The sequence below is a fragment of the Callorhinchus milii genome, unplaced genomic scaffold (assembly GCF_018977255.1).
Source record: "Callorhinchus milii isolate IMCB2004 unplaced genomic scaffold, IMCB_Cmil_1.0 Scaffold8, whole genome shotgun sequence".
Lineage (NCBI taxonomy): Eukaryota > Metazoa > Chordata > Chondrichthyes > Chimaeriformes > Callorhinchidae > Callorhinchus > Callorhinchus milii.
This window is the reverse complement of record NW_024704749.1, coordinates 10,244,662-10,268,364: the sequence shown is the minus strand read 5'-3', so window position 1 is coordinate 10,268,364 and position 23,703 is coordinate 10,244,662. Positions and strand designations below refer to the sequence as shown.

Sequence of the window (23,703 nt, the reverse complement as noted above, 5' to 3'; positions counted from 1 at the left end):
GTTTCACAGCCTGAATGTGTGACCTGACAATCTAGCACTCTTGCTATCACAACAACAAATTACATTTGTGTAGCGCCTTTCATGTCAGGAGGACATCCCAATGCGCTGGACAGTCAGGGATCTGCACCCGAGCTGGTAGTTGGGACCAGGAGAGGTGGAGGGAGGGGAGGCAGGTGTAGAAGGGTGACCAAAGGCACGGTCTAAGAAGAGGGTCTTGAGAGGAGGCAAGAGAGGGGGTGAGGTGGAGCGACTATGAGATGGAGTTCCAGAGGGTAGGGGCTGAGAGGTGGGTCGGGCAAGGCGGGGGATGTGAAGGAGAAGTTTGTGGGTCCAAGCCCCACGTTGGGACTTTGAAATCACACAGTCTAAGCCAGCGGTTCTCAAATGCGGTCACTGTGGTGCTTGCAGTCACCCACGTGATTTTGTGTGGTCACAACAGTTCTCGCCTCAACCCCCACCGCATGAGGTGTGCAGTTGCTATTGGCCAGCTTCAGCATCGGTACAAAAAACAGATGTTTTTTCTGTAGTGTGCTGTTCTTGTTTTTTCTGTAGTCTGTGCAAGGTTTTGTGAAAAAAAGTGCTTTCTCAAGTGTGGTTTGTCACCAGTAATAATAATAATCCTTGCATTTTATATTGTGCCTTGCCACATCGTTGAGACATCTCAAAGCACTTCCCAGAATAAACTGCACAGTGCATTGCCTGTGTATTTTGTGGGCGAAACCTGGCTACCAATTGCCCAGAGCAGTGGCCCCCAGACAGTAAAATGCAAAAATCTACACAAATAAAATGAAAACCATTTGAGATGGTCGTGTGTCTGTATTTCTTTTATTTTTCATGTCATTTAAGTATGCAATTTTAGGAAGGTAGGTGTCGGTGACTGCGCCACCGAGGCAGCCGGGTGTCTTGACCAATGCGGAAACCCATCACCGTTGCTTAAGAGTCTCCAAACCAAACTGAGAATTCCATACATCCCATCTACACATGGAAATCCCAGAGACAGATTGTTGGAATGGAATGCGCTCTCTCTCTCTCTCTCTCTCTCTCTGTCTCCCTGGAGGGACACATCCTGTTCACCTAATTCAGGAAGGTATTAGGCACAGGTTGGCAAGAACCGGGACCTGGGGACGGGCGGGCGGGTGGGACCTCAGAGTGTGCGTTGGCGTAACTGCTGGAGTCTCACCAGCTAAAACAACATAGCTTTCCATCGCTACCGCTGTCTGGCCCGCTTGCCTGCTACTCGCCGAGCTTGGACCCCCCCCCCCGACCCGTTAGGGCTTTGGCTTGCGGGGTGACACGGGAGCCGAATGGGATGACTCCCCCCCACCAGCGACCGGTCTGCACTTCCCCCAAGTCTGGCCGATGGGCTGTCGCCGGTCGGCTGTGCCCTGGATTGCCGCGGACCCTCCTGGCTCAGGAACCCGGAGACCACCGCAGACGGGCGGGTGGATTCCCACATTCCGTGGCCAGGCCTGTGTGACGCTGTTGTTGTCGTCGTCGTTGTCGTCGTCGTCACCTCGGGGCCCAGTTCAGCCGCAAAGCGCTTTGAGACGTCTCAAAGGCGCGACGCGGCGCTGTACCGCACGCGAGGTGATTGCCCTATTGCTTATTTAACAGGCTCGAGGGGCTGAATGGCTTCCTCCTGTTCCTATGTTGCTCCCCTCCCCACACAGGGGGGTGGCACTGCGCATGCGCGGGGCTGGCCGGTCGGCGAGCGAGAGAGAGGGCTGTAACTGCGCCTGCGCGGCGGCGGCGGCGGCGGCTCCGGGGGGGAGGGGGGCGGGGTCGAGGAGTGGAGCGGGGCTCGTAACTGCGCCTGCGCGGTGGGGGGAAAGAGGCGCGGGGCTCGTAACTGCGCCTGCGCGGTGGGGGGAAAGAGGCGCGAGGGGGGGTCCTAACTGCGCCTGCGCATTGTGGTGGTGGTAGGGAGCCGTAAGTGCGCCTGCGCGCTGTGGGGGAGGCGGGCGACGCGGGGCCTGGAGCAGCGTCGGCGGTTAACGACAGAGACACGAACAGCCGTGAGGTCCTCAACGAGAAGGCGCTGAGGGGAGCGGCGCGGAGAGCGGAGCGGAGGGGCGGAGGCTTCACAGCGAGGGGCCGGTCTGGGCCTGTCTGTGCCGCCGGTCACCCGGAGGCCCGGAGAAGCCTCGGCTCCGCGTTTAGGCACAGCCCCGGCACAGAGAGCGCGAGAGAGAGGCGCCATGGCCTCCAGCAACTACACCTGCCTGAGCCGCGCTCAGCTGACCTTCGAGTACTTGCACACCAACTCGTGAGTACCGGTCCCTCTGCGGCGGCTTCGGGGTCGTCGTTTACGTGGTGTTGTGTTGTTGTGTTGTGTGATGTCGTCCCCATTTCTGCGATTCACCTTTTTTTTTCTCTATATTTTCTTATTTGTCAAATAAATGTTTGTGTTTATGTATTTCTTTCTCTCTCTGTGTGTGTGTGTGTGTGTGTGTACACTATCTGGGTATGTGTACATGTGTGTACGTGTGTGTACATGTGTGTGTGTGTGTGTGTATATATGTGCACATATGTAAACGTAACTGATTTGCCCCCAAAATATACAGTCGATCCACTTTATCCTATTTCCTCCGAAGCCCTTTTGAGACGTCTCTCGACGACCTGTTAAAAGGCGCTGTATCGGATGCGAGGATTATTATTATTATTTTTTTTTTTTTTTGGGGGGGGGGTAATAATCCCTCTCTCTCCCCCCCCCACACCCCCACTCCTCCACCCCCCAAAAAAAAAAAGATCTGGTCACCGAATCCACCACTGTCTGTGGGACGGACGTCGCCCGCGCGCGAACCGGCCGCCGCGTTTCGCCCGCCTGAATGCGCGGCCCGTCCGCTTCGCGGCGTGTTCGGCCCGGGCACCGGCTGGTAAGCTTCTGGCTGCTTGTCCGGCTCGGACCCACCGTTGGAATTCCCCACCGGCGCCTGCGTCGTCCCGGAGCGCCGCGCGCCTTCCTGTTTCGGGTCACCGCTCGTCTCTGGCATTCTGTTACCGGGGGGCGCGCTCGCCTTGCGGGCAGCCGGGTTTTAGCGGCAAAGGCAACCTCGCGTACCTCCTTCCCAGCCTCCGGTCCCCAGGTGGGCAAACGGGAAGGTTTGAAACAATAAATGGCGCGGGAACCGCGAAGCTCACTCGGCGGACTTCATCCGGGGATGTTATTTCGAAAGGTTTGGCTTACGAGTTCTTGAGGTGATTTAGCGTCCGACCGTTTTCTGTGTGTGGTGTCACTCTTATCCATGCTGTTTGTTGTTCTTGATATTTTTTTTTATACGCAAAATATAACGGCATAATGTACTTCAGTTTGATACAGCGCCTTCGCACGTCTTCGAGGCGGCCCAGAGCCCTTCGCGGAATATGCTGTAAAGTGTAGTGACCGGGTGTTTTGTGGGCGAAACGCGGCAGGCAATTGCGCGCTGCAGTGCCCCACAAACAGTCGTGAATTGAGTGACCAAACCGTCACCCTTATGGAGAGTTTTCCCTGTGTGGGGAGGGTATAAGAGATTAAAGTTGTAACCTTAAATCAACACCTCACAGGGTAAGACTGGTCAGACAACCTGTGTTTGCCTATCAGAGCTATTGAGGGTCATGCCCATCAGTACTGTACAAGCAGTTTGCATACTTTTGTTTTTAAATTGACCTGCTTTAATCTCTTTTTTAACCGCTAAAAAGATCAGACTATTTGTTGGGTAAGGGACAAGAGACGGGTGATGTCTAACCAGTAAAAGTATTTGAGAAGTAAAGCTATGAAGGATGTGGAGAAAAGGTCAGAACAGGTTTGACTGGATGAATGGTCTGTTCCTATGTCCTCCAGAAGTCAGGGCACATGTGTTCTCCAGTGCAGTGCTGCAGGTGAGCTGAACGCGGGAGATGGTGTTCTTCAGCTGAGACATTAAACCAAAGTCTTGTCTGCCTGTTCAGGTGAACAGAGGTGTGTGTATGGAATAAGGAAACCTGCTTAAGGTTTTGCTTTGCCCGTGAGTTTGGGAGTTGTGCTTTGTTGTGCACCTCTTTTGAGGAAGAAAGATAAATGTTAAAATGTGTAATGTTGCTGCAGAAAGCCCCAGATGGTATTTCTCTATGGGAGTACTCCATTAATGGGGGAAGCAGCAAAGGTAACCTGTGTCAGGTTTCCTTCTGTCAATGCCCAAGATTAATTAGAATTTACCGCATGATTTGTGAAGTGCACCAGAGATTTGAGACTAGACAAATTGTCCTGAGAATAAAAACTAAGCAATTTAGTGAACTGCAAATGTTTATTGTTATTACTGGGGATAAAGAAATTAATTTTGTTGGCCCAAATTGTCAATATGTTTAATTGTATTTAATTTAAATCAAATTGTTAACGCGGAAAATTGTGAGTCTTTTGTGTGGTTCGAGGTCCCAACAAAATCACGCTCACACAGATAGCTAAAAATGAACTTTTACAACTTTTATATAGCGGTGGTGTGCATGATACAGAAAGATAAAATTACCATTCAAGAGCACAGAATACAGAGTCGCAGGAGTCTTCTTCTTTGTCTCTTTAAGTGGTACTGTCTTTCTTCCCGGGTCTGTTCCAACTTCAGGCTAGGGAAAATGGACACCTTTCAGATGTTACGTAATTTCCATTATAAGCGAAATGCATAACACAAGAGCATAATAGTCACCTTAATCCTGTCTGATGGTTTATATTGTTAAAGTCATTACAAATATGCTTTCCAATGGTAAAGCTTAATAATAGTGTGTGTGTGTGTGTATATATATGTGTGTGTGTGTGTGTGTCATGATGCATCATTGTTATGCCAGAAACAACTCGCGCATGATGCTTCATTCTTCTGCTTTGTTCTCAGCTGCATGAACAAAAGGGGAAGAGGGTAAAGTTCAAATGAGTAATTGCTACTTGGGGTATTGGAGCTATGAGTGGTTCAATAAGTTGACAAGACTCAACTGCCCTGATGTACGCTGTCTGTTAGGAGCAGACTTGATAGGCCAAGTGGCTTTCCACTTATAACCACCATTACACATTATGAACTTCATTGATTGGAATGGATGGAGGCAAGTCCATTTCTGTTCAGCTCAGAATATAGAAAGCATAACAAAATGCACAGACATGACACATGGACACGGCTGTCAGGATGGTGGAAGGTGAACTGGATGGACCCTGGTCTTCTTTCGTCCAGCAATTCTTATGTTCTTATGGGATCTCAGTTCAACATGTACTGAAATCTATGTCTTGATTTGAACTCACAGCCCAGACTGCCACTCGAAAGCAGTGCCAGTCCCGGGGAAATGCTGCATTGTTGAATTGTTGGTATCATTCGGTTGACAAACTAAAGCAAGGTCCCAGCTACTCATCAGGTGGAAGTTAGTCTCTTGAAAAAGAGCCCTAGTCAACAATCGTGTGTTGAAATATTTCCCCAGGATATAATCAGTGTTTGGTACAGTAACTTCAGTTGGTGGGGACGAGTGGATTAGACATGGGAATCTGATTTCAATGGAGCAGAAGAATTTAATGGGCAAAATACTGATTGGTTTTCAAGACGGAATCCCAGTGGGGTGGTGGGGAGGGGTGTGCGGGAGGTGCTCCTGAAGATCACATCTTTAGTTCTGGTAGAAAAGAAATTTGATCTGTAAAGCAAGTAGTATATACTAGAGGGAAACCCATCTTATAAGTTTTTGACAGCAACTTGTAACAATTCTAATACATTGGTAGTTTGGCTTTTTTGAGAGCCACGTGGGATAAGGAAGCATGTTTAGAGGAAAAACAAAAGTATTGGTAGAGGGTACATGCAATTCCCTGCAGATGAGATGGGCTGGCCCAAATCTACACCGGCTAATGCTGCCCAGTTTCTAAGCCTGTGCTGGATAAGCTATGGCCCAAAGGGTTGGCTTCAGCCAACATGGGAAGCAACCCCCTTTTGAACATTCACACCAGTCTAGGTAAGTCTGTGGTCAATTGTTAGTTAGTGTGTTTCCAGGCTTAAATTAATCAAGAAACATTCAATCAAGAACATTTATTTTGGTGGCCGACCATAAAGGAATGATTGGAGTTTATAAATTAATGGAACGTTTGACTGTGTCGTAAACCAAGTGTCTTTTTTCCAACTTATTTCAGAACGACCCATGAATTCCTGTTTGGAGCCTTGGCAGAGTTGGTGGACAATGCCAGGTAGGACCGGATTTAAATCAAGCTGTACCTCCTATTTCATTCAACCTCTTGTGTGAAGGGCGCCATATCTAATACAAAATACAGTGCACATTTACATTTCCGTAGCAACTTTCATGCCAGGATATCCAATTATTCGCCCACAAAATACACAGTCAATTCACTTTACAATATATTCTGTGAAGTGCTTTGAGATGTCTCAACAGCGTGATAAGGTGCTATATTAAATACAAGGATTATTATTATTACTTTAATCTTTTTTTCTCTCTGATTATAGGGATGCAGCTGCTACCAGAATGGACATTTACACAGGTGAGTTACAGTGATCATGGGTCTAATACTTTGCACCTTGACTGTGGCTTGGGGGGCTCCTACTTACCTGCTGTTTAATCGCAAGCTTTACCAGCACTTTCCAGCCTTACTTCAATGCATCTTTTGTTTGAAACTAGAAAATGATGTTCTGCTTGCAATTTGGGGAATCTGCAGATATGGACATTGTTATAATGAAACACTCAGCTTTTACTTTGATTCTAAGCTTTTACTTTGGGGTTACTTCATAGAATCTTACAGTACAGAAGGAGGCCATTTGGCCAATCGTGCCTGTGTCGGCTCTTTGAAAGAGCCACCAACTAGTCTCACTCCCCCACTCTTACCCCATAGTCCCGCACATTTTTCCTTTTCAAGTACCTATCCAATTTCCTTTTCAAAGCTACTATCAAATCTGCTTCCACTAGCCTTTCAAGGCAGAGCGTTTCCAGATGGTAACAACAACATCTGTAGATAGGGACAACCCAAAATTGTGCAAGTACAAAGCTCAAATTTAATCTTGGTCTTAAGCCACTTCCGTCCTTGTAACAACAAAATCTGAAATACAAACTGCCATTGTTTTGCTCAGTACATTATATGATTTTTATGTTGGCAAATATTTGTGTTATGATGTCTCCTCACAGAGTGTACTCGATGCAACTCAGGCTCCCCCCCGACCCCCGCCATCCCCAGCTCATAATTAATAAACCTGATCTAGTACTACTAATAACTATTGATCTGAAACACTTGTGCATTTTTCCCCAAGTGAGGAACGAGGATTTGCGGGGAGCGTTCATGTTGTATTTTCTGGACGATGGAGACGGGATGGATTCATGTAAGTGACTGTGATCTCGATTTGGGGTAAGACTCCAACCGAGATCCATATGTTCCAGGCTCAACAACAACCAATTGCATTTATACAGAGCCTTTCACGTCGGGAAGACGTCCCAAGGTGAAGGGCAGGCAAAGGTTTGCACCTCAGCTGGGGTTTGGACTTGGGAGAGATGGACGGCGTGAGAAGATGGCCAAAGGCACGGTCAAAGAGGAAGGACTTGGAACAAACCTTAAAGGAGGGAATAGGCGAAGGGATTCCAGGATGGCGTTCCAAAGAATAGGGCAGAAAAGCTGAAGGCTTGACTGTCGTTCCTGTGACAGGCAGGGCAGGGGATGTGAAACAGTGAGTGCCAAGTGGAGGGAGTGGGCAGTTTAGTAGGGTTTCAAGGGTCACAGAGGTAGAGTGGGGCAAGAGCTTGGAGGGCTTTAAAAGTGAGGACGAAGATCTTGATCTCAATCCCCTGGGGGTTGCTGCAGTGCGGAATTGGACACTCGGTGTTCAGCTTGACCAGCGAGTTCCAAGGCTCCAGGCCTGATTGAGCTGTCAGGTGCTGGGAGAAAGTGTGAGGAAATGTGAACACTACAACCCAAACTACCTTATGGCAGCTGCAGGAGCAAAGTCTGGATAATTTCCATCACTGTGGGGAGTGCTTGGCTCTGCTCAGAGCTTTGAATGCCAGGAAGTTCAGCTGCCAATGCCAGGTGATAGAGGAGAAGGAAAATGTTGACATGAGCCAAACCACCTTTTAACTCGCTACAGGAGTCTTCCCTCTATGACTTCCTTCACTGTAGGGGCTCTGCTTACCGCAATGTATTGGCAAAGGAACCTGCTTCTTGGCATTGTCTGATACCATGCGAGTTACATTCTGCGCTATCCCGAATAGGAGGCTTAAAGCGTTTCGCCCACAAAATACACAAGTCCATTTACTTCACAATATGTTGTGTGAAGCGTTTTGAGACATCTCAACGACGTGATGAGGCTCTTCATCAAATGCAAGGATTATTCTTCTTAAAAAAAAAACTACCCACCAGGTAACTCATTGCTTAACTCAGCAGAACAAAAGGGGCAACAGTTTGCTCCCTGCTGCCCACCTACAGTAAATTCACATCACTCAAGACTTGGGTATGTTTTTGTCAAGGGTGCAGTTGTTGGGAGGCTCAGTTGTGGTGCTTCGATGAGGGAGGCGAGTGGGGCAGAGATACAGGAGCGATTATTGGATTTCTAACTCGCTTCATCCTTTCTCTCTTTGCAGTCGAGGCTGCCAGTGTGATCCAATTCGGAAAATCTGCCAAGAGAGCCCCTGAATCCACGCAGATTGGACAATACGGAAACGGGCTCAAATCGTAGGTTCTTCCTATATCGACTTCATCAACCAATATATGAACCACACACTATACCCGGATATCAACACTATATCAACAATAAATTACACACGTAAAGCACCTTTCACGTGAGGAGGATAGCCATGCAGGGCCTTGATACACCATACATGAACCGTCTCTGTTTCAATGTATTATTGGATTTAGAAACCCTAGGACCGGGTTTTAGGTGAAGGTGATGAAGGTTGCAGGTAAATTTAAACTTGCGTTTTTTTTCCCCCCACTTCCAGCGGCTCGATGCGGATTGGGAAAGACTTCATTCTGTTCACAAAGAAAGAGGACACCATGAGCTGCGTTTTCCTTTCACGAACATTCCATGAGGAGGAAGGGATCGATGAGGTTCGTATTGCATTCCTTCGACCATCGCCTTCTCCTGTCTCGGCATCATGCTTCTGCCACTGTCAAGCGTTCTGGGACACTAACCTGCGTGAAGGACACTGTATAAGTGCAAGTTGTTGTTGTTATGAGCACTCCCTGACATGCTGGAGACTTGTTTCATCCCTGTCAGTGTTTTGTACGTCTTCTAAGAAACCTGTTGCTGGGCTGCGCTGGACTGGACACCTTTGGGAAGATTTATCGATTTGCATTCGCTTCAACCTTTGTTTTAGCAATTGGTCTATAATCTCCCTTCTGCTTTATGCCTGTGCTATCTGTGTGTGAGAGTGGAATCCCACACCATCTCTCTGTGTAGTTTCTTCAACCGCACACTTTTTTGTTTGTTTGAAAAAGGTGATCGTTCCACTTCCAACATGGAATTCCAAAACCCGTGAGCCCATGACTGACAACCCAGAGAAGTTTGCTATCGAGACGGAGCTGATCTACAAATATTCCCCGTTCAAATCAGTGTCCGCTGTGATGGAGCAATTTGATAAAATTAAAGAGCGTAGCGGTAAGGATTGTTTTTTGAATGTTGGGGATTAGACAGCAGAACCTAGTCTTATCTAGTAACGTTTTTTTACTCCCAGCAGAATGAATCTTAAGTGGGTCGCAACAAAGGCTTGCTAAAGAGTAACACAATCAGAACAGTTTCCCACTGCTTTTCGCTTTCCCAGTCAATTCTGCTGGTGTGTGTGAGAGAGATTAGATTGGTGTGTGTCTGAGAGATGAGAATGTGTGTGTGTGAGAGAGAGAGAGAGAGAGAGAGAGATGAGAACTGTGATAGTGAGATGAGAATGGATTGGGCTCAGGTATAGTCTACTCTGTTGTTGAATAGCTTGCTGACAGTTGGGTGTAAACCCAACTGGCTGGGTTTACACGTGAATTTTTGATTGAGTTCCAATTGACCTGCTTCTATAATCTATAATCCCTTCAAGATAATCCATCAAACATTCATATGTGCCTGTTAAACCCTGGCCTTTCTTCCCAGCATAAGCATTTATTTTCTTTCTTTGCAGGGACCCTGGTGATTGTATATAACCTGAAGCTGATGGACAATGGGGAGCCAGAACTTGATGTCACCTCTGATCCTACTGACATACTGATGGCGGAGCTCAACTCGAAGGGGTGTAAGTGCTTAGCCTGACAATAGCAATTTTGATATAACGCCTTAACATGTTGTTGAGACATCTTGAAGCACTTCACAGAATATAGTGTAAAGTGAATTGACTATTTTGTGGATGAAATGCAAAAACCAATGGACATAAGCAGTTTCCCACAAATAGCTGTGGATTGAGTAACTCAGTAATTTTATCAGGACAGAAGTGGGAATGTTTTCTAATGGAATTCTCTTTGTCCGCAGAAAGCCAGAGAGACGCTCCTTCAGGGCATACACTGCTGTCCTGTACATCGACCCACGGATGAGAATTTTCATCCAGGGTCACAAAGTCCGGACAAAACGACTATCGTGCTGTTTGTATAAACCCAGGTAATGTCAAGAGAGCTTCACTGACTGTCTGAAACTTTCTGAAATAACAGCAATAATCCTTGCATTTGATACAGCGTCTTTTCACGTCTTCGAGACGTCTCAAAAGTGCTTCACAGAATATACCGTAAAGTGAGTTGACTGTATACTTTGTGGCCGAAATACAGGGCTAACTTGTATTATCGTTAACACACGGGCCCATTAGAACACAAGGGCTTTAAATGAAGCTACACAAAAATAAGGTAATAAGTATCATCCTTGCTTTTGATATAGCACCTGCTTCACGGAATATATTGTAAAGTGTATTTTGTGAGCGAGACACGGCAACCGATTGCACAGCAGTGTCCCACAAACAGTCGTTGATTGAGTGACCACATTTATTTCGTATCAGAGCAACGGAGGAGAGGGAGTGTAAGAGAGGCACCTACTGTTACCTGTGAAGCATATTTGAGGCATTTTGATATCGCAGGTTCTATCAAATACAAGAATTGATTCATGATCTGAGTGTCTGTGTCGTTCCCTTGTGTCTTCACAGAATGTACAAGTATACGTCGAACCGGTTTAAAACCCGTGCGGAACAGGAGGTAAAGAAAGCGGAGCATCTGATGAAAGTTGGTATGTTGTGGGGAAACTTGCCTCTTTGCAACCAGAATACCTGTGTACGCGCTACACCGTGCGGTACAAAGCCACACAGACTAGGACGGACGCAGGTTTTGACCTGTTTACGTCTACATTTGCTACACACAGTTTTCCTGTGTGTGGAGCTGCGGGCGGGTGCGATAGTGGGCGCTTGCGTGGGGGGTCATGCCTGTAAGTATGTGTAGAGAGGCGTGGCTGGGGAGGCGGTTGTGTGTGCGCCCACCTTCTCAGTAGATGTGCAGTTCATGAGAGAACATGGGCTCCTACTCACATATTCATCCATGTTGCTTAAGGGGGAGAAAACAATGGACAGTGACTTGTAAACAAAGCTCAGCATTCAAAGAGAGCTCTGATTCACTCCCGTCTCTGCTGTTTCTGTGTGCGTTACCCTGTGAGCCACTTGCTCTCGCAGGCAGCTCTGCACGCCATGTTCTCACCTCCCTTTTCCCACCTGTTTGCAGCCGAGGAGAAGGCCCGTGAGGAGGAGAGCAAGGCCCGAGCCCTGGTGGCCAAAATGGGAGGAGACCTGAGCAGGGAAGCACGGGTGAGCGAGCCCTTTAGCTTGTTCGAAGACCCACCCCTACCCCCCTAACCTTGTGGCGTATGTTGTCTTCATGCTCCTGGGTACCCGAGTATGTGAAGCCCATCATTCGTTCTGGGCAGGTGTACGACTTGGGCGATTATACGATTCGCGAAGATCAGGCTCGTGTGTGTTTCACTGTACATAACATTACACAAGTCGTGTACGGTACGACTTATGCAAGCTTTGCGTAACTCGTACCTTGCATAAGTCACATTAAATGTACAGTCCCAACTGGTACGGCTCGTGTGAGGTTTACTCTGCAGCGCTCTGAGACGCCGCCCGGCACAGAGGGCGCTATATGAGGGCAAGCTGCTGCTGCTGCTGCTGTTTACGTACATGATGATGGTCTCGGTAGATAAACTCTCACACGTTCCCTGGGTATTCGTGCTCATGGAGGTGATTTTCTCGTGCAGGTCCACCTCCGACAGGTACAGGACTCGGCGTTTAACCTGCACAGGGAGGCCGAGGTGAAGAAATGCTTGTACGAGGCGAAGCTCAGGTTAGTTAGCCCTCGGTTCATGTTCAGAAATTTCTCTCTTCTTCTGACGCTTTAATTCTGCTGTCAGGCCAGCAGCTGCAAACCCTGCTGATCATCTCTGTGCATGGAGGGCTCCACCTTCATTCTTCTCTCTTCCCACACGCTGATTCCTCCACTCACCCATTGTATTCTTGCCATCCTCGACCGACTACCCTCCTCTTGCTGTAATGTTTGCCATCTCCACTGAAGTTGTGGAGTTCTGAAGCGTAATGGTTAGAGCACTTGCCTCACAAACAAGAGGGCCCAGGTTTGATTTCCCAGCGGTGTGAAACCTTAGGCAAGTTTCCTTACTCCACATACCTCTGTTTACTGGGCAGTAAGTAGAAACCTGTTTGTTAGTTGATTGGAGGTAATCAACTCTTTTTAAAATAAGTAAATAAATAAATTTGATCACTTAATCCGTGACTGTTTGTAGGACACTCTGTGCAAGGCAAATTTGACCAAACAATTAAGTTCAGGTTGTTTCCAGCATTGGTGCCTTGCTGTCTGCCTGGGATCCCTCCCGATCGGTCTCTTCATTATATTCCTTTTAAACCTGCAGGGCTTTGAAGGAGCCGAAGGAGATGAGCTTTATTTTCGGCGTGAGCATTGAGCAGCGAGACCTGGACGGGATGTTCATCTATAACTGCAGCCGTCTGATTAAGATGTACGAGAAGGTTGGACCACAGCTAGAAGGAGGAATGTAGGTATCCATTGAGCTGCAACCAGATCAGCTTCAGTCCGTGCTGACCAACACTGACCCTGCGTTCTCCTGTGATTAGATGAACGTCCAAATGTTACATTTTTTTTTCTCTCTTCTCTTCCCCGTCCCCAGTTCGTGTGGTGGTGTTGTGGGTGTGGTAGACATCCCCTACCTGGTGCTGGAGCCCACCCACAACAAACAGGACTTTGCCGACGCTAAGGAATATCGGCATTTACTGAAGTCCATGGGTGAGCACCTTGTGCAGTATTGGAAGGACATTGGCATCGGTAAGGACATTGTGTTTTGGGATGTTTGAGGAGTAATTGCGGAGTCCTGTAGCGCAGTGTTTAGAGCATTCACCTCACAAGCGAGAGGACCCGGGTTTGATTCCCGGGCAGGGTGAAACCTTTGGCAAGTTTCCTTCTCCCACACGTCTCTGTTTACCTAGGAGTAAGTAGGTTGGTTGTTAGTTGATTGGTGGATCGCTTTCCGTTGGACAATAATACTTTCAAAAAACATGTGGTCACTCAATCCACCCCTGTTTGTGGGACACCGCTGTGCGCAATTGGCTGCCGTGTTTTGCCCAGAAAATACACAGCCAAGCCAGTTGACAATATATTCTGTGAAGTGCTTTGAGACGCCTCAACAACATGATGAGGTCCGATATCAAATGCAAGGATTATTAACATCATAATCAGTAAGGTGTGACTGAAATTCAGGGAGTGTGACAGATGGATTAGTGCAGATGTCTGAACGTCCTAATGTTATTTCTGCTGTTTACTCATTAACCCATCCCAAGGATGTGTAAGGAAACAACAGATAAATGCACAAGTGAATCATTATTCAACGTTTCTGTTGAAATGACCTGAAGGAGCTTTATGTGCCGTTCCTGCCTTATGGGAAGTGTAGCACGGTTATTTCCACTCGCTGTCTGAAGCGAGTTATATTCAGTCGTGGCTGTGGTTCAACTTGTGTCTGTAAACTGATTCTGTGTTCGCGGTTTGAGGGTTTGGTGTCTGTTGGGAGGATAACAGAGACCCCACCCCATTAAACGACAAACTAGATGTGCTCAGTTGCTGAGTTTGTGCTCTTAAGACAAGAGCAACGTCTGGGTGTTCCTAATGAACCTTTCAACCGGGAATTCAGGTTTCCTGATGCATGAACCAGCAGATTCTCTTGAGTACTGGGCGCAGCTAGTTTGTTGTTATTGAAACCTACTGATTTTCAGCTTCAGGCTATTTCAACAAAAATAACGTTTCTGTCACGGAGACAATTGTTTGTGCGACCCACATCACAATATAAAAATGCGTTTACACAGCGGCTTTTACGTCTGGAGAACATTCCCAAGACGCTGGAGTTGGGGATTTGGACCCAGGTGGGGGGCAGGGAAGGTAGCAGGGTGTCTAAAGGCACGGTTGAAGAGAAGGGTCTCGAGACGGGCCTTGAAGGAGATGAGGGAGGGAGCGACGCGCAGGGAATGTGGGATGGAGTTCCAAAGGGTGGGGGGGGAAGAGGGTAAAGGCCTGACCGCCAATTGGGGGGGTGGGGGGGTGGTGGGCGGGCAGCGGTGGGGATATGGAGCAGACCTGGGGTTGCGCGTTGCTCTAAGCAGCTGTCGTTCTCGTTCCTGCAGCACAGAAGGGGATCGTGAAGTTCTGGGATGAATTCGGCTACTTGTCGGCCAACTGGAACCAGCCGCCCTCCCACGAGGTGCTTTACAAGCGGCGGCGAGCCATGGAGATCCCCACCACCATCCAGTGCGGTGAGTTGTGTCCGCGCCGGGCTGCCCTCCGCCCCAAACAGAGACACATTCACCGTCTCGCCTCAGCCCTCAAAACGGTTCAGGTCGGACCTGAAGATGCCGGGTAAATAGGCGGTTGGTGAAATTGATGCCGTTTTACGAAGCAGTCCTGCTCCGTGATGGCTCAACGTCTCGGTCGCTGAAGCCACTGGGGAAAGACGCTTTCTTTTCACAAAAAAAAATTAATGGCGACTGCAGTCTATCTTTCTTTGCTGTCGGATAGAGCTTCGAGACGTCGCAAAGACGTGTTAAGGCGCTGGAGCGAATACGAGGATTATCGTTATTCTAACCTCTTCCTTCCGATCGCGGCGTGCAGATAAGTGTTTGAAGTGGCGGACGCTTCCTTACCGGGTGGACGACGTGGGGAAGGAGTACGCGGACAACTGGAACTGCTCCGTGAATCCCGACCATATGCAGAACCGGTGAGTATTGCGTCGCGGGGGTAACTATTGGGATTCAGTCAGAGCAGTGACAAGGGTTTGCGATCCGATGCGGTGTGGGTGGGTGGAATCATTGACTCACTGCGAACACTTACTCATACCTCCTGCTCCGCCTCTACCCGTTGCTCTCACAAGGTTGTGCGATGCAACACGGAGAGCGACGGAATGAGAGCTGGAGGTAAAGGCACCATACATACACCTAAAGGCCGCCAGGGGAGGAATTTGCCCCCTCGTTATCTCCGCCAATGATTCTGACCCATTGCCAGCCATTGTGATCTCTCTTTTGCCTTTGGCCGGCAAGTCTGTCAGTGTATTTGTACCAGACTGTTTGGGGTTACATTTCTGTGCACAAATCGGCTACCGTATTCACCTACAAAATACAGCCACTGCACTTTATGGTGAATCCTGTGGAGCACACTGAGACGTCCTCCAAACGTGAATGTCGCTGTATCGAATGCAAGGATTATAGCTATTTATTAAACCCTTGCTGTGTATTCCCTGCACCTGGAATCCCAATAGATAAGCAAAATATGTAGAGCTCGAGAATATGTGTGCCCGACATCTAAAGGCCTGGTAAAAGTAACCACTCCACCTCCTTGACACTTGCCGGCTTTGCTTGTCACCAGGTGTGAAGCACCAGAACAAAAGCAAAATGTCCCAGTGGGGTTACTGCGGAGAGATGTCAAATCACACGAGGAGAAAATCCGGGCGCAAGAGAAGAAGCTGGAGGCACTGAAGGTAACTCGTGGCTTTTTTGCAATAACCAAGAGGCAATGGTGCCAAATGCTGATAGACTCATTGCGATTATGGGGGGGGAGGTCGGTCCATTGTAATCCTAAAACATTGAAGAGAAAATCTGAATGAACCAAAGCACAATTCCTGTAATCAATCCGATTGAATGAGCATAAATATAAGATAGCAAGGAGTCGATCTAAGAGGAAGTTTATGAACTGGAATATGTTGAAGTCACTGTAGAAGCAGAGCTTGATGCCTTTTGCTTCAATGTAAGCTTGATGTATACATGAGGGAGAGGGAATAGAGTGGTGTGGGAGAGGGGAATGGGAGGGATAGAGCTAGAGCATAAACATCGGCACGTAAACATGGCCTTCCTCTGATTCCATAGATAAATGCTTGCGTTGTGTTTGTGACTTGTTTGCTCATCCAACCGTTTCTTTCCAGAAAAACATCCCCGTCTTATCCCAGGCAGACATCAAGAAGCTACCATTGGAAGTCAGGAGTCGTCCTTTGTCAGAGGTGAGATGTCTATGAGCTCCGTTCAGCGGGTGGGAAAGGCTTCTGCCTTGACTTTAAATTTAGAGAAGCGAGTGTCTCTCCTGGTGTCCTGGCCAACCATCCCTCAAATAAAGCAGGTCACTCACTCGCTCCTTGACTGTGTGCGGGACGTCGCGGTGCACAACTGCCTGCCTCATTTCGCCCACAAAATGCGCAGTCAGTCCGCTTCGCGGCATGTCCTGTGAAGCGCTTTGACAGGTCACGACGATGCGATAAGGCGCTATTTCAAATGCAAGGATTATAACTTCCTCTCTCCGCCCTGCGCATCACTTGTGCTGTGACTGGCTGCGTGGACGCGGCTGCAATTTAGGTGAGTTTAGGAGCCCACAGTTTGCACAATGTGCCGTTGTTCCAAGCTTTGGCATTAGCAGAGCTGTTGGATGTGGTGAGGGGGAAGGGGGGAATCAACCTCAACTTTTTCCAGTAATTACTGTATCCCTGGGGGGTGGGGGTCATTGACCTACTCGGGCAAGAATGCAATGCAATCTAGGTTGTAATACCAGCAGACGGCACCACCGAGCTATCAAGAGGTCTCTATGCTCGAGGGCGCTGCCTGCGGGCAGCTCATGGTATTACAGTGGTTGCCAGCCGGCTTGGTTTTGAATTGGTCCAAAAATACTGAATTGGCCTTATCTTCTGCAAATGATAATTCCGAATTTCGCGAATACAACTGGTTCTTGAGAGCAAAGCACAGACTGGGTAAAGTGTGCAGCCGAGAGGAAGAGGCCTAACGCCGATTGGAAATGAGACAAATTTAATTTGAACTTGGCCATTTCCCTTGTCGTTGTAATAATAATCCTTGCATTTGATATAATACGTCGTCGAGACATCTCAAAGCGCTTCTCGGACTCTTGCAAAATTTTATGAATGTGTACAACTCGATTCTGTTCGTTGAATGGTGCAAATGTTCAGCACAGTTTGATTGATTCATTATGTTGATCTCTTGAGTTTATTTAAGGTCATGTTCCTCCCTCTCTTTCCGCAGGACCAGTCATCTCCTGGTAGCAGCCACCGACCCCGCTCGCCTCCTTTAGCCGACATCATCAAAAACGCCCCGAGCCAGCCTCCATCAAAAGCCCAGGGCTTGCTGCGTAAAGCCTCGGCAACCAGATCCACCAGCAAGGTCGAGTCCTCTCATACGAGCATTAGCAGTAAGAGAGCGGTCGCCACCCCTGGAAGAGCCCAGCACCGGCCCTCGGCCTCTATAAAACAAAATGTTGTCTCTTCCAGGACTGCGGCCCAGCCTTGCACCTCCACGAGGCACTCTGCCCCCATGTCAACAAGTACAAAGAATTCACCCATTAAAGGAGCAAAGACTCCACAACACAGAAAGGAGACACCCACTCGGACAGCCCAGGTGAGGCTCTGTACAGTGGTGAAAGAGGGGCCTGACTGTCGGGGAGATACAGGGTGTCCGCAAAGGCCTGTTACCTCCCTCACACCCCCCTCCCACCAGCCCCACTTACAGTGCACTGGCCAACAACTCAAACATGTGGAGGAAGGGTGATAATCGTATTTAGAAGTACTTCATTGTATTCAGTACAAGCGTTTAACTGGATTTAGACGTCCAAAGTCGTCACCAGACGACCCAGACGTCCGATAACTGCTTTATCAGGATTTTCACCCCACTGTGGTTTAGTTCTGGGCTGCTCCAAGGTCAGGCAAGGTTTTTCTTCATACTTTAAACAGGTCATGCTCTACGCATTCTCTTTTTTTTCCTCTCTCTCTCTTTCTCCCAGTCCGCAGGAATGCGAAAGAGAAATGTGACAGTAGAGAGCAGCGAGGAGGATGAGGAAGAGGAGAGGCCGAGGGTCTCTGCAAAGGTGTGCGAGTCAAAGCGGCTGAAGAAGGAGATCGCTGATGTTGTAGAGGTACGAGGAATGTTACCCTGTGTTCTCTGTAGCTTTTGCACAGAATAAGTGAAAGTGAGGCATCAGCTTTTAAACCCAGATCTTTCCAGGACCTGAGAACATGAGATCATGGCTGTGGGGGTCAATTTTAGGACAGAGTATTTCTTTACGTAGAGTGTAATTTATGGCTGAAAGGAGTTACTGGAAGAGTTGGCCACCATGACAGTGGTCTTTTAAGAAAGGGGTGGAGGAGATCCAGAGGTGGGGGGAAAGCAATTGAAAACTCGATGGTCTTCAAATAACCTCTTCGTGTGAAGTAACTTTGTGATACAGTTTTCAAGATGAGATACGGTCTCAAATCAAATTTCCGCTCACAAGACAGTCAATCCACTTTAGCGTGTAATCTGCAAAGCGCTTCAGGGCGTCTCAACGAGGTGATAAGGCGCTGTGTCAAATGCAAGGATTACTATAACAATTGCACAGCTATTGCTTTTGAATAAAGCTTAACCCAGCGACCGGGTTGGAAGAAAAATGAAACTAACTGAACCGAATTTGGTAACCAGCAGCTCTGTGCCGTGACCGAGGGTCTGTCTGTCCTGTTTCAGATTTCTGACAGTGGAGGCGAAGTGGAGGAAGAGACCGGGGCTCTGAAAGGTGAATAGCAGATTTTCCATCTGTGTTCTCTCTCGGTGCAAAATCCCACAGTCTATGTGAACAAGCTCCCACGATGCTAAAGCCATTGCTCGCTGTGACTGAGCCACACACGTCTGGAAGGTCCCCACACTTCATATCTGCGGGTGCTGAGTTAATCAGGGCTATATTTGGCCTCAGTGCTGCCTGGGTTAGGGAGGGGGAGAAATCAGCTGGAGATCGGAATCCTGATCATTATTCAGAGAGACGCACACTCTTTCTCTTCCCGCCCCCCGCCCCCCTTCCCACCGGAGAGTGGATGTGAGTGGACGTCAGCTCGGGGCAGTGTCGTGTTCGGCTGTGATGCCCCGATGCTGTGGCTGTAGGTCTGACTAGGAGGGTGAAAGGCAGCAGGGCACTTATTACGTCTGTAGGATTGTTACTCACTCACTCTGCTGCGTATCTGCCTGTCGATCGCTTTGTTCTGGATAGCTATTTGTTACGTATTGAGGGCTGTGGGACAAGGATGGATAATTGGACTCGAGGTACAGATCAGCCACGATCTTATGGAATGGCAGCACGGGCTCGAGGGGCTGAGTGGCCTCCTCCTGTTGCTGCGTTTTCCGCACCTGTTAACGAACGCATGCGTTTCTACTTCCAGACCGGGGTCTCCTGGTGGAGGTGAAGGTGAACAAGGAGTGGTACACGGGCCGGGTGACCGCAGTGGCCGCCAGCAAGCAGCTAGTGCGGTGGAAAGTCAAGTTCGATTACGTGCCAACGGCGACGACTCCGCGAGACAGATGGTGAGAGAAAGAGGCGCGTTAACCATCCCATTACCCCACGGCGCAGAGTCGATCTTCGTGTAGCGATCGCGTGAGGACTTCTAAGCAGACCCCCAACACGAGCTGCCGCTTGTGCCTGTCGTCCTTCTCCCCCCCCCCCCCCCCATTCGTCTAGCGTGTCGGTTAGAGATCTCTTCCAAAAATGTTTTTTTAATGAATGAATAATAAAAATAATTTGGTCGCGCAATGCACGACTGTTTTGTGTGGCCGCCGACGTGCGCATTTCGCCCACAAAATACACACAGTCACTCCGCTTCACAGTATATTTCTGTGAAGCGCTTTTGAGACATCTCACCGACGTGATAAAAGCGCTCTGTCAAATCCAAGTGTCGTAGTCGAGCTGTGGGTCACCCTCTGTACCGCCGCAGGGTTGAGAAGGGCAGCGCGGACGTGAGGCTGATGAAGCCGGCGTCCCCGGAGTACCAGAGCCCGGACACGCTGGGGGGGGAGGAGGAGGACAACGCAGCGGAAACCGGATCCACTTCGGACAGCGCCAGGATGGAGCCCGACACCACACAGCCGGCCACCAGCAAGGAGACCGTGGACTCCCTCGTCGTCAGCCTCCGGTGAGAGTCACACGTCTCACGCCCCCCCCCCGACAGCGTCTCCGGCCAGACTCCCCATCTCGGGGCCTGTGTTCACACACAGTCAACCCCCCTCGATATCCCACCCCCAGGGACATTCTTTGCACTCTAATCACATGGTTGGAGCTGGTCGGGCTGGACGGACCAGACCACATTCCACCTTGTTTATCCGTCTTCCCGTGGTTTATCTGCGTTGATTTCTGGGTTTTTTTTTGTCCACTTGTAATTAAAATTCACTTATATTCATTTGAAATGTTAGGGAGGATTTATTTTTATTTGTTTTAGGGATCAGGCTAGCAGTGAGCTGGCTCGCCGGAACGGATCTCCTGCCCCCTAATAACCCCTTTTTAAAAAATAATAATAATAATTTGGTCACTCAATCCACGACTGTTTGCGGGGACGCTGCTGTGCGCAATTGGCTGCCGCGTTTCGCCCACAAAATACACAGTCAGTTCACTTTATGGTGTATCCTGTGAAGCGCTTTTGAGACGTCTGAACGACGCGATGAAGTGCTATATCAAATGCAAGGACGATTGTAGTTATTATTGCCGGCCCCAGTCACGCACGGTGAGGCCATTTCCCACTATCCCCCTGATAATTTAATGCTTTTATCCCTGGTAGTTTAGAAAGTTGTGACATTATATTATTCTGTTTCCCTGTACCTCCCTCTCTGCTATTTGTGTAAGTGTTTTAGCTCTTTTCTTTTGCCTTTGATTAGAAACACTCTGCGGTATTTTCTGCCCCCGAACTACCGGATATCGAAGGAGGAGCTGAGCTTGATGACTCCGGAGGAGCTGGCATCGTTCCCTTTGGTACGTTTCGGCCATGAGGCGGAGATGAAAGCACAATTTACCAGTCTAATCAAAAAGTATTCGCGTAATTAATCACTTGGGCCGCGGGCGGTTTTCGGCACCTCAGTGACAGTCACGAGTGTGAGCTTCCCCTAAGTGGGGCAAAACCTTAGGCAAGTTTGCTTACTCCACACGCCTCTGTTTACCAGCAGTAACTAGGAAGCCGGTTGTTAATCCATTGGCAGATCCCTCAAACCACGACTGTTTGTGGGGACACTACTGTGCGCAATTGGCTGCCACGTTTCGCCCAGAAAATGTAGTCGATTCACTTTACAGCGTGTAATTCCATGAAGCACTTTGAGATGTCTCAACGACGAGATATGGCGCTGTATCAGATGCGAGTGTCATTAGTAGTAGTAGCGGCATCACCTGTCTTCGTTTTCAATTTGACTCAACAACAACAGCGCAATCCCATCGCTCCTTCCTCTTGTCTTTTTGAGTGACGGGTTGGAGACGCCCAGCCTGGGGGTTGGGGTGGTGGGGTAGGGGGGAAATGTCTCACTCTGCTTGTCGTTCTGCCCTGAAATTGTCTTGCTTCACGTGTTGTTGTTTTGTTTCTTCCCCCCCCCCCCCCCCTTGACAAACGCAGAAGGATTATTTTGAGCAGTACGAGGAGGGGCTGAAGAGCCTGTGCAGCGCCTACCAGAGCCGGGCCGAGGAGAGGGTGCGGGCGGCCGAGAAGAAGCTGCAGGAGAATGACGCCGAGCTGAGCGACGCCCAGGACAAGCTGTGCAAGCTGAGGAACAACATCGTGGAGCTGCTGCGCAAGGTTCAGGAGGTAACGGTGCATCCATCCTGTGAGGGTGACCCCGGAGTTGCCGCTCGCTGCAGCTTCCGAGTGAGCCACCGACTCCTGGTTTGAGTCCGGTATCAACACCCCTCTCCCCCCCTCCCGCACACACTGATGGGACTCGGGGGTGATTTAGGGGGGGGTTCCGTTCCTCCTCGCGGAGCCCTGCACTTGCTCCTGGTCAGAGAGTCTCCTCGAAATGACCGTCTTCCGGGTCGCCATCTACGTCACTTGCTGCGCGCGGGAACGAAGGAAGTGATGTCGGTGTCAGGACACGCGGCCACGTGTCTCTCGTGGCCTGTGTCCCTCGCGCGGCCGTGGAACATGGCGTCTACAGCGCGGTTGGCCCTGCATGGCCAGGCTCACGTGGGGAAGTTGTGGGGGGGGGCGGGGGAGGAAAGTGTCAGTGTCCCTTGTCATGTTACTTCAAGGTGACCTACTTTTGACGAGGGAGATGCCTTTAGTCGTCGGCTCTTAAGTCTACTGACCACAGGAAGCGGATACCAAACTGTGGTTGAGAAACAGGATGGGGAAATGAGTTCCACGCTCTGGCCTCGATTTTCAGCTTTGTGTCTTTGTTAATAACAGGATATCGAAATTAACACAGACGACGAACTCGACGCATATATCGAGGAACTCATCACTAAAGTGGACTGATCAGCAACCCGGCAGAGTGTGTTTTTTCTGTCTGTCTCTTTCTCTCTCACACTCACTCACTCACTCACTCTCTCTCGGGTGAGAACTGACTGGAACCAGTCGCAGTGTTTGTTTGTTTTTTTAAACACAAAAATTATGTAACTTCATTCTGGGGCTTTAGGTTTTACACCTTTGTTCAATTGTCCTGAATTTTTGTATTATATTTATTAAAAATACAACTGTACCACCTGCCCAGCTGCCCCCTCGTGCTCTTGTGTCACTCACTGTGGGTGTGTAGGGAAATGTCACGCTTTCCAGCATTTCAGTCGTGCCCAGCTCCCTCTTCTAAGGAGTGCGAATAATAATCGTCATCATCCTTGTATTTGATACAGCGCCTTATGTCGTTGAGACATCTCAAATCGCTTTGTAGGATGTATTGTAAAGTGAATTGACTATATTTTGTGGGTGAAACGCGGCAGCTAATTGCGCACAGCAGCGTCCCACAAACAGTTGTGGATCGTGTGACCAAATTTATTTATTTTTATTTATTTTAAAAAGGGTTACGCCTGGAGAGCGATCTACCCATCGACTGACTGTGTTCTTACTTACTGCAAAGGTAAACAGAGGCGTGTGGAGTAAGGAAACTTAGCTAATGTTCATCCTGCCCTGGAATCAAACCCAGATCTGCTCGCTATCCACTACATTCTGGCACTCCACGAACTGTCCCAACTCACTCTTACTCTGTCCCCAGCCTGAATCCCACTGAAAGCTGCAGAGCGAGACTGGAGAGTCCAGCGGATCAAGCAGATCCCAATAGCTGACAGACAAGAGTAGAAATAGTTTGGGGCAGAACCGTTGGTCCGTGCAATTTCCCAAAGAATTCAGCACGTTCATCTCTGTCAAATAACCCCAAATACTTTTCGTTTCCAGGAACTTGTCTTCACTTTTTTTTTTGACCCTTGAAAGTTCTTGTTCCAACAGCTGCCACGCCATGAGCAAGTTTGTAACC

At 48.9% G+C, this 23,703-nt stretch overlaps 1 protein-coding gene across 1 annotated transcript; it reads left to right on the top strand.

The window, feature by feature from the left end:
* Positions 1–1,920: 1,920 nt before the first annotated feature.
* morc2 (MORC family CW-type zinc finger 2) lies at positions 1,921–22,943 on the top strand. Its single transcript, XM_042337625.1, has 26 exons — positions 1,921–2,266; positions 6,104–6,157; positions 6,432–6,466; positions 7,227–7,295; positions 8,548–8,638; positions 8,905–9,013; positions 9,404–9,563; positions 10,069–10,177; positions 10,413–10,538; positions 11,071–11,150; positions 11,636–11,718; positions 12,171–12,256; positions 12,837–12,977; positions 13,110–13,264; positions 14,611–14,739; positions 15,095–15,200; positions 15,845–15,956; positions 16,398–16,472; positions 17,497–17,868; positions 18,251–18,382; positions 18,967–19,015; positions 19,653–19,794; positions 20,202–20,399; positions 21,136–21,229; positions 21,858–22,046; positions 22,647–22,943. Exons 1-26 carry the CDS (start codon positions 2,199–2,201, stop codon positions 22,713–22,715), a joined length of 3,033 nt encoding a protein of 1,010 aa, XP_042193559.1. The 5' UTR covers positions 1,921–2,198; the 3' UTR covers positions 22,716–22,943.
* Positions 22,944–23,703: the final 760 nt, after the last annotated feature.